General features: G+C 44.6%; 1 protein-coding gene across 3 annotated transcripts in view; it reads right to left on the bottom strand.

The window, feature by feature from the left end:
• Positions 1 to 13,607: 13,607 nt before the first annotated feature.
• Positions 13,608 to 16,508, bottom strand: part of SNX24 (sorting nexin 24) — a 157,616-nt gene continuing 154,715 nt past the window's right edge. For 2 of the 3 annotated variants that reach the window (XM_035013992.1, XM_035013995.1), the window contains exon 7: positions 13,608 to 15,111. In XM_035013992.1, coding sequence (XP_034869883.1) covers positions 15,044 to 15,111 — 68 coding nt within the window. In that variant the 3' untranslated portion in view covers positions 13,608 to 15,043. The remainder of the gene's footprint in view (positions 15,112 to 16,508) is intronic. The other variant, XM_035013993.1, reaches the window with a different exon arrangement.

The following is a 16,508-nucleotide window of genomic DNA, read 5'->3' as shown; positions in this document are numbered from 1 at the left end:
TCTTTGAAAACAGCCCTGTTGCTTCTCCTCTAGGACCCGTGGAGTGAGGACTCCAAGAAGTCCATCTAATTCCATCTCGTCAATAAAAAAAGAAGATATAAGAAGTAAATACATTTTGACAACTACCTTTTTTTAAAAATTCCACCTCCATGGGACGTCTGGGTAGCTCAGTTGGTTAAATGTCTGCCTTTGGCTCAGGTCATGATCCTAGGGTCCTGGGACCGAGTCAGAGTTGGGCTCCCTGCTCAGCAGAGAGTCAGCTTCTCTCCCTCTGCCCCTTCCCCCACTCGTGAGCGCTCTCTCTCTCTCTCTCTCTCACTCACGCTCTCAAATCTTTAAAAAAAAAAAATTCCATCTCTTGAGCTGTATTCTTTTTTTTTTTTAAGATTTTATTTATTTATTTGACAGCTAGAGAGAGAACACAAGCAGGGGGAGTGGGAGAGGGAGAAGCAGGTTCCCCGCTGAGTGGGGAGCCCGATGCGGGGCTCGATCCCAGGACCCTGGGATCAGGACCTGAGCCGAAGGCAGACGCTTAACGACTGAGCCACCCAGGCGCTCCTCTTGAGCTGTAGTCTAAGAAAACTGTTTAAACAGGAGATGAGATGAAATGAGCATTCTCAGGTAATCACTACAACCCTCTTGGTGAGCAATTTATTTTCTAACAAAAATTTACTAAAGACCTTTGATACGCCAGGTACCAGTTTTGAGTTTTGGAATATCGCAGATGACAATGAGAAAAGGACCTCAGGGAACCTACATGCTAGAGGCAGAGACAGAATAAATAAGGTGACAAAAAGCATGCCGATGGTGTGTAGAAGACATGCCCAATTGTGCTGGGGTGGCTGGGAGGGCGGCTGGGAGGGGAGCGCTGGGTGAGGGGTCTGGGAAGGCCTCCCGAGGGGCAGAAAGAGTAGGGAGCAGTCCGGCAGCACGGCGGGCCTTCCCGGCAGAGAGGGAAGCTGAAGTAATGAGGGTCCTGAGGTGAGAAGGAGCGGGTTCCAGGGCCTGCTGGAGCCTGAGAGGTCAGAGGACCCAGGCTGAGACTGGACTGTTCTGGGCCTGGGTGCCAGGGTCGAGTTCTTCCCTGATGTACAGTACAGTGGGGAGCTCTTGGTGTTCAGCTGGGGCAGGACATGAGTTGGTATGCACTTAAGAAAGATGATTTCGTCTGCCACAAGGAGGATTTTTATAGGGGAGCTGGCATACACATCCAGAAACTCAAAACATCCACATCCTTTGAAGTCCTATTCCTGGGACGTTGCTCCGGAACGCGACATCAAATTGTCATGGGCATCACTGGCCAGTCCAGCATCCAGTCCCCGTGGCCTGGGGATGGCCACCCATTTTCTTCGGGGAATCAGAGTATTCCCTCAAGTACTTCCTATTAGTAGGGGAGGCCGACCCTACGGATGGGTACATACGTGACCTGGCAAACTCATTTTTAGCTCACTTGATAATTATTTATTGAGTGCTGGGTAGAGCTGCTAACAGGCAGCCATTGTGGTTCCCATGAAAGGAGACAAATGATTCAAACATACACCACATGAATATGTAACAGGACATCAGGTAGTAATACGTCTCTGAAGAGAAACAGCATGGAGAAAGGACAGAGAGTCCTCTGGGAAGTCCTGAGTGTAGGCTGAAGGAAGTGAGGGGTCAGCAAGCCACAGAGACGTGGAGGGAAGGGTGTGTGAGGCCATGGCCCTGGGCCATGGTCAAGCTGGTGGTGTGCAAAGCAAGGGTGGTGGGGGAGTGAGATGGAAGAGGGAGCAGAGATGTCCTGAAGGATGTCCTGGGCCGGGTGACTGGCTCAGGGAAAGGCATCTGACCCGAGTCATGGTAGTGAGTCTCAGTTGTGAGACTTCCAATGGAAATATTGGGAAATAGTTGCTATCTTGTTTCTCAGAGGCTGTAAAGGAGCAAACCTGAGAATGAAACCCTCACAAAGGGAAGCTGATCCAGGAAACAAAGATGTGTTCCTGAAGACACCAATGAGCCCCTGAGTCCAGCCATGCCTGAAGCACATCTCTACCCCAAACTCTTTAGCTCTGCAAGCTAATACATTTCCTTTTTATCGCTTAAGCCAGGGCAAATTGAATGTTTGTGACTTGGAACTTAAAGTCTTTGTCTAACGGAGCAATATTGAAAAGTTTTATGTATAAAAATGTGAATTGCAGGGACACCTGGCTGGCTCTGTTGGTAAACCATGTGACTCTTGAGTTTGAGCCCCATGTTGGGGGTAGAGTTTACTTAATAAAAAAAAAAAAAAAAGGGGGTGGCGCCTGGGTGGCTCAGTCGTTAAGCGTCTGCCTTCGGCTCAGGTCCTGATCCCAGGGTCCTGGGATCGAGCCCCGCATCGGGCTCCCTGCTCCGTGGGAAGCCTGCTTCTCCTTCTCCCAGTCCCCCTGCTTGTGTTCCCTCTCTCACTGTGTCTCTCTCTGTCAAATAACTAAATAAAATCTTTAAAAAAAAAAGATGTGAATTGCAGAATTATTTATGCTAGCAAAATACTGAAGCCACTTGAATGTCCCCAAAATGGTTATGTCATATATCCCATAATAAAATAGCATGCATTCATTAAGATGAATGATAGAAAACTTAGAGCAACATGAGAAAATGGCCCTTTTCAAGAAAAAAAGTAGGAATTCCATGCACAGCATGATCTCAGGTGTGTAAATACATTCTCACAAGGCAACTGCAACAAAATATAAATTGTCATGAAGCAAATGCAAATGGTGGGATTTTTAAACTCTTAAGTTTATTTATTTATTTATTTTTTTGCTTGTTTTGGTCTTCTGGTTTTCCTCTAAGGTGCATTTCTTTCTAACAATTAGGGGAAAAAATGTATCTAAAAAATGTTTTTAAGGTAACATGGGAGGAAATTAGAAACAAATATGCATTAGACACAAAAAAGTGCCGTAAGTCTCTGTGTCAGAGGGCAGGAACGTGAGCTCCCTGGGAGCATAGGGACACGTACTTTTGCCATGTAGTGTTTTTTTTAAATTAATATGAGCATAATGATACCTCACTAGTGACGAAGCAAAAAGGGGTTCATTTTCAAAGGGCTGAAACTCTGAGAGCACTTAGCGCCCAGGGAATAAACTGCTAGGCTGTCTACCATACCAGATGGCCAAGGAGCTAAGGACGCACCTCCTGCTCAGAGCTGTTTGTCTCTCCTACGTGGAGGAACCACAATGGCTGCCTGTTAGCAGCTCTACCCAGCACTCAATAAATAATTATCAAGTGAGCTAAAAGTGAGTTTGCCAAAAACTCATAGACCAAAAGCAGCAGCAAACTCACAACTGTCAACTACTACTTTACAAAAAGCCTATGCTTTCTACAAAAGCTTTTGAAATCAACAGTTTGCCCTTTTGGCAACTGTGTTGTCAAAAGGACACATATAGGGCGCCTGGGTGGCTCAGTCGGTTGGGCGACTGCCTTCGGCTCAGGTCATGATCCCGGAGTCCCAGGATCGAGTCCTGCATCGGGCTCCCTGCTCGGCAGGGAGTCTGCTTCTCCTCTGACCCTCCCCCGTCTCATGTGCTCTCTCTCTCTCATTCTCTCTGTCTCAAATAAATAAAATCTTTAAAAAAAAAAATACATTTTAGGGGGCGCCTGGGTGGCTCAGTTGGTTAAGCGACTGCCTTGGGCTCAGGTCATGATCCTGGAGTCCCGGGATCGAGTCCCGCATCGGGCTCCCTGCTCGGCGGGGAGTCTGCTTCTCCCTCTGACCCTCCTCCCTCTCATGCTCTCTGTCTCTCATTCTCTCTCTCTCAAATAAATAAAATCTTAAAAAAAAAAAAAAAAAGGACACATATAGCCAAGGGCGTGTGCAGAATCAGAGGAAAATTATACTGGCCACCACCATCACCGTGCCCTAATTATAAAATTTGGTCCTGAATCACTTTAATAAACAGTTTAAAATATTTTGGTATCCTGAGCTCTAAGTTGTTTTATTCCAAGTGCTATTTAGCAATTTTGGGGATCTTCAAATCGGATAAGTTTTAGTAAACTTTATTACTTGGACAGACTGATTAGAAGGACACTTTCAAAATTATTAACTACTTCGTTTCTGATGAGATTTTGGGTTGTGAGCAGAACTCACCAAACTCCTTTTTTGAAAAGTTCAGCCGTTTTGAGTTACAGAAAGACAAAAACATGGCAAGGATTTTATAGCAGGAAAAGGATTTGTTTTTGTTTTTCAACATTCCTATAATTCAGACAGCTGAAGAAATCTTTGATCTGGAAGGCTTGGAAATTCAAAGTCCCCTTAAGGCATTTTTTTTTTTTAATTAAGAAAGAGTAAAAACAGTATTTGTAATGGAAAATTTTTGTGCTGTTAAGTACATAACGGCTTTTACTTAAGTCTGTCATTCATCTTGTGGACTTCAGATTTCGGCCAAGCGTTAAATTTTCATGTGGTATAACCTCACCTGCTTGGAGGTTTGCTGGCTTTACTGATGTTCTTTTTTTTTTTTTTTTTAAAGATTTTATTTATTTATTTGAGAGAGTGAGAATGAGAGAGAGAGAGAGCATATGAGAGGGAGGAGGGTCAGAGGCAGAAGCAGGCTCCCTGCCGAGCAGGAAGCCTGATGCGGGACTCAATCCCAGGACTCCAGGGTCATGACCTGAGCCGAAGGCAGTCGCTTAACCAACTGAGCCACCCAGGCGCCCTGGCTTTACTGATGTTCTTGAGTGATGGAAAAGCACCTGGCACTAACACAGAACAACAGTGACGAGTCACAGGAGTCCTGTCTGGAAGAGAGAGGGAAAAAAGGTCCATCTGACAAATATTCAAGTCAACACTAAATGCATCACAAAATCCATACTTGGATTTTTTTTTTCATTTTTTTTTCTAAAGATTTTATTTATTTGAGACAGAGAGAATGAGAGAGAGAGAGAAAGAGCACATGAGAGGGGGGAGGGTCAGAGGGAGAAGCAGACTCCCTGCTGAGCAGGGAGCCCGATGCGGGACTCGATCCCGGGACTCCAGGATCATGACCTGAGCCGAAGGCAGTCTCTTAACCAACTGAGCCACCCAGGCGCCCCATACTTGGAATTTGCATCCCATCACTAGTTCCAACAGAAGACTCAAGAGTCAGGATTTGGAGGATACAGAGAGAACCCAACATGCCACTATCCCCCCGATTAAAAGATTGTTCAACATTGGCATTCATCTTTCAGCTGTTTCTGTTCTTCTTCAAAGACTGTTGCCTTTAAAAAATATGTATCTTCAGAGTTGAGGTTTAAACGGTCTGGTAGAAGTAGATTGATAAAAAATGTGGTGGGTGTCCAACAGTCAAAGGAAAGATCCAGGTGGTGGTAAGATTTAAGTGGCAGTGTCTGTGGTGGGTGGTATCTGGCTTCCATGTCATTCCTTGGTTGCGAGCATGGCCGGCTGCTGGCTTCTGATGGTGGAGGCCCAACCCTGAGCCGAGCAGTTTGGATTCGGCCTGAGAGGTGATGAGAAACTGCTTTCTCCAGTCGTAAATACTATGCAAGTCAGGTTGTCCACCCTAGAAAGCCTCACGTTTGAATCCTCATCTGTTGGGGGATTCATGTGGCCTGCCTGGTGCAGGGGGTGGGGGCGGTCAATGAGAAAAGTGCGTATGATCACACCACGTACCACCTGGAAACTCAGGCGGGTATCAATATCATGCACTTTGTGATCAACCTTACAGGTTTGCTCTCCGTGCTCTGCTCTGTTCCTGGCTACAGAGCATCTTCCCAACCCTTGTGCAAAAAGTGGGAAAGAATTCAGCACCAATCTGTTACCATAATGGGAAAAATCCAGGGGAGTTTCCCTCTGTGGGTGGGTCAGTGATGCATCTAGTTTTGCTTTCATGCTGCTGCAGGCATAACTCACGAAGGAGGGGTCACCGTGCATGCACTGGAGGAGAGACCAAGAAGGAAAGGATTTATCCAAAAAACCTGGAACTCCCTGGGGACAGGGGTCCTGTTTTCATTCAGGCTGCTACAACAAAGTACTGTAGACTGAGTGGTTTGTAAACAGCATTTTGGAGTCTGGTGGCCGATTTGGTGACTGGTGAGGGTCTTCTTCCTGGTTCATGGACTGACATCTTTTTGTGGTATCCTTGCATGGTGGATGGGGCAAGGGAATTCCCTGCTCTCACACACCTAACCACCTCCTAAAGGTCCACCTCCAAATACCATCACACTGGGGAGTAGGTTTCAACATATGAATTTGGGGGAGGTGACACAAACATTTAGTCTATAGCAAGTCCCAACCTCCCACTCCCAGCCCCAATCAGTGAACGGCACCACCCTTCAACCACTGTGCAATCCCAAAACCCATCCTTGACTTCTTTCTCCCTTCCTTTTACTTTCTACATCCATCACTAAGGTCATTGGTAAGCTGTGCCATACATCTTAAATATCCACATCTTATCTTCTTCACCTAGATTATTCAAGGGGTCTCCTAACAAGCAGTCTCTCTGCTTCAGATCCTGCACCTGACCAGTCCATTCTCCATCAGCAGCTAGAGTGATCTTTTAAAAATAAATTGGCTCAAGTGTGATACATCATGTGCATTACCCTAAATGGTTTATTGTTCATTGATATCTGCAAGCTGTCTGAAGGATTTTTTAAAATTCATGCTTTAAAATGTCTCATGCCTGGGGCACCTGGATGGCTCAGTCAGAGGAGAGTGCAACTCTTGATCTCTGGGTCATGAGTTCAAGTCCCACATGGGGTTTAGAGAAATGACCTAAATATTAAAAAAAAACTTGAAAAAATTTTTAAAATGTCTCATGACTAATAAAAAAATAATGTAAAAAATAAAATTATTTGTCAGTTATACATCAATAAAGCTGAATACAAGAAAATAAAATAAATCGTATTTCTTCTGTGTAAAACCCATCAGTGGCTTCCCATTGCACGTAGGCTGAGTCAAAGTCTTGAATGCCACCTCTCGAGGGGAGCCCTGTGGGATTTGGCGTCAGCCCCTCACTCTCCTCCACACTCACTGACTTTCTGTGGAGACTTGACACAGTTCTCTCCTGATTCAGGGCTTTAGAACCTGCTGATGTCTCTGCGACACACTCCCCTCCCCCATTCTTTGCACGATGAATTCCTCCAGCACTTTTTAGGTCTCAAGTTCAATGCCACTTCCTCAGAGAAGGTTCCTGCCCCGCCCCGATCTAAATCAGGTATCTTCCTTGCAACATAAGTATTCATTTTTCCTTATAGCACTTAACACACTTCATAATGACAAATTTCAGGGATTTTTATCCATCCAATATCACATTATTCTGTAAGTTCCATGAAGTCACATTCAAATTCAGATTCAAATTTAGAAAGATACCAAGGATCTAGAAAAACATTTTTGTTGTCTTCTGTGAAGAAAAATTACCATGATAACCAGATACAAAAGTTCATGTGAAAGAAGATAATTGCGAAGTGTGATAGCTCTTATCTTTAACTACATTTAAAATACCTTATTAGTTTTGTTGAGATTCTGATGGGTTGGACAGTTGTCCTAAAGGTATCATCAGCCTTCTGTTGTAGCCGTCCTGACAATGCCTGACTCTGGATGTGCTCCCCCTACAAGTATTGAGGTTATTTTTTTTAATTAGAAAAGAGTTTTAAAAAAAGTTTAAACATTTAAAAAATATGCAACATGAAAATAATTTGAAATGTTCTAGTGTGGTTCTCAAACTTCTTTGTGCACGAGAATCACCTAAAGGGCTTATCAGATCTCCAGGCCCCACACTCAGAGCATTGGAGTCTGGACATCGGGGGCAGGACCTGAGAAATTACATTCCTAACAAGTTCTTGGATGCTGCTGATGCTGCTGGCCCCAGGTCCAAATTTTGAAAACCACTGCCCTAGGGCGTCACCCAACCATGGCTTCTAATCACTGAATTAGCTTCATCATTTTTTAAGAAGGATAGTTGAAGAAATCATCCAAATGTGTACTTACCCAATCCAGTCAAATTAGTGAGCAACTGTAGGAAATCATTGTTTTCAGATCAGGATATAATGAAACATTACGGGAATTTGGGAAGATGTTAGCAAATCCTCATGCAGGTCACGGACCCCACATGCATTTATGAAGTTTCTGCTGTGAAGCATGGAGCCAGCCTTGAGCTGGGTGCTGGGAACACAGGCACTGAGCATCTGCTCTTTCAACAGCGTCTCCTGAGATCTACTCCTGGCCCTGCACTGGAGGAAGAGTATAAACAAGTCAGGAGATGCCCCTGCTCTCATGGAGTTCACGTTCTTTGGAGGAGGGGGAGAGTAAACAAATAAACAAACAGGATAATTACAGATGGTGAAAACTACTATGAAGTAACAGTTTGCTCTGATACACAAGAAGTCAGAGAAAGGCAAACACCATATGATTTCACTTATATGTGCAACCAAAAAACAAATGAACAAACACACAAGCAGACTCACAGATACAAACTGGCATTTGCCAGACAGGAGGGGGGTGGGGAGATGGGTTAAATAGGTGATGGGGATTCAGAGATACAAACTTCCAGTTATAAAATACATAAGTCAGAGATGAAAAGTACAGCACAGGGAATATCGTCCACAACACTGTCATAATGTTGGATGGTGGCAGATGGTGACTGCACTTATCATGGAGATAAGATACCCATGTACATGGGTAATGTACAGAATTGTTCAGTCATGTTGTACACCAGTAGCTAATATATGTCAACTCTACTTCAATACTAAAAATGTTTAAAAATCATGGTGCAGAGTGGCGTGACCAAAGAGGGGCTCTTTGTGGAGGGGATGTTGAAGCTGATACCTAACAGGTGAGAATGAGCATCTTCTCAGGGGAGAATGGGTCTTTCAGGCAGAGACCAGCAATTCCCAAGGAGGGACCAGGGTTGGCAAGTCCTGGGGACTGAAACGCCAGTGTCACCAGCTGGATGAATACCCACAGGAGGAGAGCAAAGGAACTTGGAGAGGGTGGCAGGAGTTTCAGCTTCATGTGGGAATGGAAGCTCCTGGAAGATTGTGAGCAAGTGACATGATCTGAGGGACACAATAAGAAGACATCTCTGGCTGTGGTGTGCAGAACTGACTGCAGTGGAAGTGGACGCAGAGAGATGCGGGAGGCGGCTGCAGCTGGGCGCGCAGAGCTTGGTTTAATCATGTGGGATGGGGAAGCGGCCGGTAACTTGCAAAGTTGTGTAGAAAGATCAGCAACTGTTACACGCCTAGCTCTTTCCCACTTGAGTACTCATGTGTGGTGTGATTCAAATAAGCCCATAAATACAAACAGTTGTAATGGGAAGCTGCTGGGGGAGTGCATTAGCCTAAATTTGGGGGATAAAAGTTTCAAATTCTGATTTCTTTATTACCTGGTAGCCTTGGTCAAGCGATTCTGTCTTTGTAGCCTTCATTTTTCTCTGTTAAGTGGAATGGTAAGAATACATATCTCATAAAGATGTCGTGAGGCTTCAGTGGGACAATCTAGGGACAGAATTTAGCCTCGTACCTCTCGGCACCCAAATTAGCGCTCAGTCATATTTGCTACTTACCAATCCTGCCCATCTTCACTTTCTTCTTCAGTAAAAGCTCATAAAAAGTTTGTAAAGTTATAATGGGATGAGGTCTGAAAAAACCCTATCCAACAATATGCAGCACTCAGTAGGAGCTCAGTACACAGAAGTATCCAAATAAATAGAATATCAAAGCTGGAGACACTGTTGAGGTCTCTCTGACTGATGATGGGAGAGTTGTGAAGACAGAAAATGTGTCACATTTTAGAGGTCAGACTTACAGGTCTACTCCTAGGATATAACACCAAGTTCTTCTCTAGATAATTACATGGACTCCAGAGGTTTACCATTTTAACGTACCCTCCTCCCCCTCGCACAAAAATAAGTGCCTCTTCACTCTCACCAGAGCCCAGACTTTCACTATGTCTGTGCAGGGGGCAGAAAACATAAATGGTGCAGAAATATCAGTTTTGAGTTAGTGTCTGTTTCTTCCCTGGGTTTCCACTGCTGAATTCAAAATCTGTAATTATCAAGGATGAAAACCACAACATAGACCTGATGAAAAGGACCGCTTCTAAGTTGTGTATATAGAGACTGTAGGAGACAGCCTTATTCCCTGAACTTTATAACCAATTCAATTAAAAGGAAAGATACTCTCTAGTAAATGGCCAAAAATTCCAAAAGAAGACAACGATTATGTCTCTATTCTTTAGATGCCTAACCAGTGCCTTAATCTGGTGAGGGAACTCAAATGCATGTCACTGAAGGAGTGGATGAGTAACTGAATACATATTCCGAAAGGGTATCAATGAGACCACGACTCACAGGTGTCTGTCACCTTCGCTGCTTCTGCAGAGTCCTGCTACTGTCTCAAAGTCAGTGTCCCACCCCCTACCCCCAAATTCATACGCTGGAACCTAATCCTCAATGTGGTGGTGTTTGGAGGTAGGACCTTTAGGCGATAATAAGGGATGGGTGCCTTTCTAAGAGTCTCCAGAGAGATTCCTCGCCCCTTTTCCACCACGTGAGGACACAGTAAAGAGAACCCCATACCAGATACCAAATGTGCCAGGACTCTCTTGGACTGCCCAGCCTCCAGAACCGTGAGAAATAAATTTGGTTGCTCATAAGCCACCGGTCTGTGTTATGTCTCTTATACATCACAATTGACTAAGACAAGTACCTCCCTGTGGCCACCCGCAATAGCCTAGGAGTTGAATCGATGTTCTCTTCATAGCGGGTCCTGCAGAAGGTATAAAAGTGAAGAGCCACGAAAGAAGGGTAGTTAGTAAAGCATCTTACATCCTCACATCCCTCCAGTAGTGGTTCCTAACATATGTTTGTATCGGCATCAACTCGGCAGTTTTTCTAAGTACCCAGAGAGAGGCCCCATCCAGCCCAGATTTAGTGATTCAGAGACCCAGGTGACTGTGATGCGTACGTATCCCCAAGGGAGAACTGTTGTTTGAGAGGCTGTCCGGGGATAGGAGCATTGCACCAAGTATGTGTGCCCAAATCCCTCCTGCTCCCTGGCAAGTATCATTAATTGGTTAGCATTATTACATCCATACTCACTGAAAATCTTTTAAAAAATAAAACTTGAAAAACTTTTTGGTAAACATGCATGACACGACATTTACCATTTTAAAGTATATAGTTCAGTGGCATAAAGTAGTCACACTATTGTGCATCACCATCCCCCATCTCCAGAACCTTCTCGTCTTCCCTAGCTGAAACCCAATGCACATTAATTCCTCATCCCCCCCCCTCCCCCAGCCACTGACAACCACCATTCTACTTTCTGTTTCTAGGAGCTGGACTATTCTAGGTACCTCACAGAAGTAGAATCACACCGGAGTTGTCCTTTCACTTAGCCGGTCTTTGAGGTTCATCCATGCTGTAGCATGCGTCAGAACTTCTTTCTTTTTTAGCACTGAATAATATCCCCCTCGCATGCACAGACCACACTTGTTTATCCTTTCATCCACTGATGGACACTTGGGTTGCTTCCACCTGTTGGTGTTCATGAATACTGACTGCCAAGAACTGGGGTGTACAAATAATCTATTCAAGCCCCTTGACTTGGCTTCTTTTGGGTATACACCCAGAAGGGGGAGCCGCTAGATCACATGGTAATTTTAATCTTTTGAAGAACTGCCAGACCATTCTGCCCAGAAGCTGCACCATTTTCCATTCTCACCAGCAACACATGAGGGTTTCAAGGTCTCCACATCCTTGCCGACACTTGTCATTGGCTGCTTTTGATAGTAGCCACCCTAATGGCAGTACCGGTACCCCCAGCCGAGCACGTTAGGCAGCCTATTACCATTTGATCAAAGGCGACCAACGAGGTGGCAGCCATTTGTTATTTCTAAACTGTGATCATGAGGTTCCTGTGCTTTTCGAAGTGAAATGACTAAGGACTTACCAGGTGGGGATGGTAAGCGTTATTGGGGTTGTATAGATGGCCAGTGGTCTAAACCCTGGGGTGGGGGAGAAAGGACACCAAGGGGGTGCTGGTTCGGAAGTGGCCGCGTGGTGGAGGCGAGGCCCGAGAGGGGCTCTGCTTGAAGAACTGAAGGAAATCTGAGACCAAGCCCAAGCACACCACCAAATCCAGCAACTAGGAGCATTGCCTCTGGTGGCAATGGGGTTTCTCTTCCTTCTCCTTATTCTGTTTCCATCCCTCTACTCTTTACTGTTCTATTGTCTATGAATCCATGATTTGAAAAATCCAGGTTTAAAAAAAAAAAGAAAAGAAAAAGAAAAATCCAGGTTTTGTAAAAATAAAAAAAAAAATGGGGGGGGAATGGGATATGTACACTAAATGTCCATTATTTGCTTGCATGTGGATGAAATCCCTCTGCAAGTATACACATACACTAAGCACAGTGGGTGTTTGTGGTGGGGGTGGGCAGTGGGAATACAGGGGACGGGGTGGGAGATTTTTCTTTTTTATATATCCTTTCATATGTTGTTATTACATTTTCAACTGTGGAAATATTTTCCACCATCTTTCCAATGTCCATTCCTGAACTGCAGTGACCAGAAAGTTCCAGCCCCTTTCAGACTCCCTTGAAGCTGGGGATCGATAATAAGGTTCTGCCAAGTGGATGTGCTTTCATGAGTCGGAGTGGAAGATGGAAGTGGGTGAGTACCATCTTCCCGCTGCGTGGGGCTGTAGTTGTGGGCAAGCAAGGCCATGGGTGTTGAGAAGCAATTGTAGAGTAGGTGGTGTCAGCCGGACACTGTTCCAGGGCTCAGGGTCCAGCTTCCTGGGTGCTGCTACGAGGCACATAACGGTGGTCACAGTGACTTCCTGATCTTACTTGCTGATACCTGGATCACAGCTGCAGTGGTGTTTTTGACCTCAGTAGCTCCAGGAGCGGCCTCCTGACTACCTGAATTCCTCCTGCTTAACGTTAAGCAAAGGTTGTACCTCCCCTGGCAGGTTGGTACCAGATCTTGCTGGAGGATTCTGCAAGTCACTCCTGCATTACCCACCAGGAGTTCACTCTCCTCGCCCTTCCAAGATTCTATGAACATCCAGTTCCTTATTAGTCCATTCTGCTTAAAAGACCTACTGTGGCTTCTATTTCCTATAATGGAATTGAAACGGAATATGAAATTACATATTAAAAATTATTAAATAATAAATAAAAGTCATCACTAAGAAAAATTATCAGATTTCTTGAGGAGTGTGCCACCAAAAATGCTTGGTTTTTGTATTTAAAAAAATTTCCTGGGCGCCTGGGTGGCTCAGTCGGTGAAGCGGCTGCCTTCGGCTCAGGTCATGATCCCAGGGTCCTGGGATCGAGCCTCACATCGGGCTCCCTGCTCAGTGCGGAGCCTGCTTCTCCCTCTCCCGCTCCCCCTGCTTGTGTTCCCTCTCTCGCTGTGTCTCTCTCTGTGTCAAATAAATAAACAAAATCTTAAAAAAAAAAATTCTACCCTCTTTGTAAGTCATCACCTATTTAATGAGTACCTGTTGGCTTAAAGATGAGGTAATTTAATACTTAGATTAGAAATAACTGCCTATGAGTATGCGAGAAGTTTTGTGTGTGTGTGTGTATAAAGAGACAAGACACAATTTGTGTTTCCAGTAAAATCCTAGAAGACAAATTCAAATACTTCTTGTTCTTTGTTTTTATTTAACTCAAAAGAGCTAACAACAAAACATTTAAAAAATATCTCCCACACTTGAGTATTCAGTTATTTTTGGTTACAGAGTCCTCGCCTGTTTCCAGCATGAAGTAACACATCTATCACAAAGGTATCTCTCAAAGTCTGCAGCAGGCTTTAAACCTGTATATTTAGATCCTGACCCAAAACCATGATTTAGTTATTCATTCTGAATCCCGCACAGAAGCTTAGTAAAATGAATAACCATAAATAGGCTAGCTATTAATTAGTTTTTGACAAAATGCCTAAGTACAGCACGTACATAAAGTTTGCATATATGCTTTTGTCCTTTATTACTCAAAATATGAGTGTTAGTGAGATGTACAGTGGAGTTAGATCATTCACTGAGCTTACATTAATTCCATATAGGAGGTCAGCGAAAAGGAAACAATAAGGAAAATAACAATGAATCCCGTGACAATCCCACCAGTTTAATGAATGAGGGAACCCTGATGACGGCTGAAGAACCTTGAGGAAACCAAGTGACCACTGTGGCGTCTCCTCGGGTACAGTCAGTTCACATCTGTCTCTCAGAAGACAAGCATCTTGCAGGACGAAGGGTGATTCTAGTGTTGAAACGTATGTGGTTCTCTACAAAATTGCCCTAAACGGACACCGACAACGTCAAACGGTCTTCAGCGGAAGAGACAGTCCTTTCTTCCAACACCGGAGGAAAATCTGGTTGTGTTGGACGCACAGACTTCCAATAGGGCGCCTTCTGAAATGGCTGTCAAGGGGAGCCTCCCTACTCCATTTTATCTCGTGTCCTGACACTAGAAGCTAATCCCTAGGTATGATGCGACTCCACTGCAGTGTGAACAGCGATGACAAGATTTTTAAAAATGCCCTAACACTGTCAGCATCGTTTAATTTCCAGTTTAGTTCCGACTCACATTTAGCACGGTGTGTTATCTGTGATATTCCCATGGTGCCAGGACGTAAGACAGTTATCTATCACTGACCGAGAAACTCTCACGATGAAAAGATCAGTGTCTCCTAAAACCTGAACAACAACAACAGCAAGCTACCAAAGTAGATCAGTCTCAGTGTGATTCAGGATAAGATGTTCAATTAGCAAATGGTGCAACTAAAGCAGAGAGTAACTTTTGTTTTGTTACACTTGCTGCTCCCAGTATCTTCTATAGTTTCGAAACTGGCAGCTACCTTCTACTTCTCAAACACTTGGCCTTAACCTCAGCACCACCCTGGTCAGTTTCTATTTTTAAAAGCACCATTCTAATGGAAATGTCCCTGCCCTGAATTAAGCTGGGACTGTGAATTTTACCACTAGCTAGAGCTGTTATGTCATAGAGTTTAGGTTAATTTGGTACGTATCGATTGCCGTGAAACCTGCTTCGGCTTCTTCTAGCCATGGAGGATTTCTACCTGGGCTGCAGATGGGGGTAAAATATCCCATGGAGGACTCCTTCAATAACCACATTTGGAAAATCTGAAAAACAAAAGGAAAACGGCTTTTCTTAGGCACAGCAATAAAACGCAACTGCATTTTGCAGACTTGAACAAGGCGAGGCCCCTCGTAACTTAGGGACCCGCATCACCGTGCAGCCTGCTCTTGTTGAGGACGCGCTATCTGTCATGTCGCCTCAGCCGAAAGCCACTTCAGTGCACGACCAGGCGCTGCAGGAATGCACGGCCAGATTTGTAGCTTATTGATTTAAGGGATGTTCTAATGGTTAATGCTGCTAGGCCCCAGCTCTTTATCTGAATGTTTTCTCACAAGGAAGATGGATTACACTGGCAATTCAATTTCTAACAAAATCTCAATATACTTGAAGGGATTCCAAGATTTCTACTGGGAATACTTGGCTGCAGTTTTTCCATTGTGGTTTACAGCAGTGTTTAGTCCAAGTTGTCTTGAGGATGATCGTTTTGTTGCACGAGCTTCCAGGGAGCGGGAGGAATGGGGACCATCTTCCTAACTTAAAAGGGCACATTTCTGACAAAAACCATCCTGTCAAACTGGCAAAATCAGCCACATTTTTAGAGGAGATACAAAGGAAACCCAGAGGTGTGCATCCGCCATGGCGCATTCCAGTTATCAGAGCATGTAAAATATGAACGGATACCTTGCACTGGGGGACCCCATCCATCACACGGCCCAGAGGTTCAGTTTCTCAACTTCAATCTGCACATAATTATATCCAGGATTTACGTGAAAGCCCACCACTTTCAATAAATATAGTTATTAGGTAAGGAAATTAGTTGGTCCAATACTTTCAGACAGAAACTAGTATGTTCACTTATTAATCCAACCTCCATAGAGTACCTACTACGTAAAGCCACTCGCAAGGGAGGGCAGAAAGGCTCTTGGAGGAGCGGACCAGCTGGCAAGGCTGCGGGAGGAGGGAGCCAGGAAGGTTCAAAGGCCGGAATGGAGGCCAGTGTAGACAGGGAGGGAGGGAGAAGGCCTGAGGGCCGGAGGACCCAGGCAAGCCCAGGAAGTGAGAACTCCTGAAGGGTTTTAAGCAGAGTGACACAGAACTGAATCGTGTTTGGAAAAGATAGCTCTGGCTGTCATTCAAGGTACACGGGGACAAATTCAAAGTGGTGGTGGGTTCCCCGTGACGAGTGAGGGATTTCGTAACAGTACCTGCCTGGAAGGTTGTTGTACAAACTGGAGGGTAAAACAAAGTGCTTGCACCTGACCTGGGCACATGGTAAGTACTGGCTACCATCACGTACCAAGTATGGTCTAATTACTGGGAATGTAAGTAAGTAACAGGCCCCGTCCACACCAGGGAACTTCCATGCTAGTCAGGGACACAAGCAAATGAATACACCAACAAAATACGCTTTAAAAATATTTCCAGTACGTGAGCAACTCAA

The sequence above is a fragment of the Mirounga leonina genome, unplaced genomic scaffold (genome assembly GCF_011800145.1).
Source record: "Mirounga leonina isolate KUSES-001 unplaced genomic scaffold, KU_Mleo_1.0 Mir_168, whole genome shotgun sequence".
Lineage (NCBI taxonomy): Eukaryota > Metazoa > Chordata > Mammalia > Carnivora > Phocidae > Mirounga > Mirounga leonina.
This window is presented reverse-complemented; position numbering and strand designations above follow the sequence as displayed.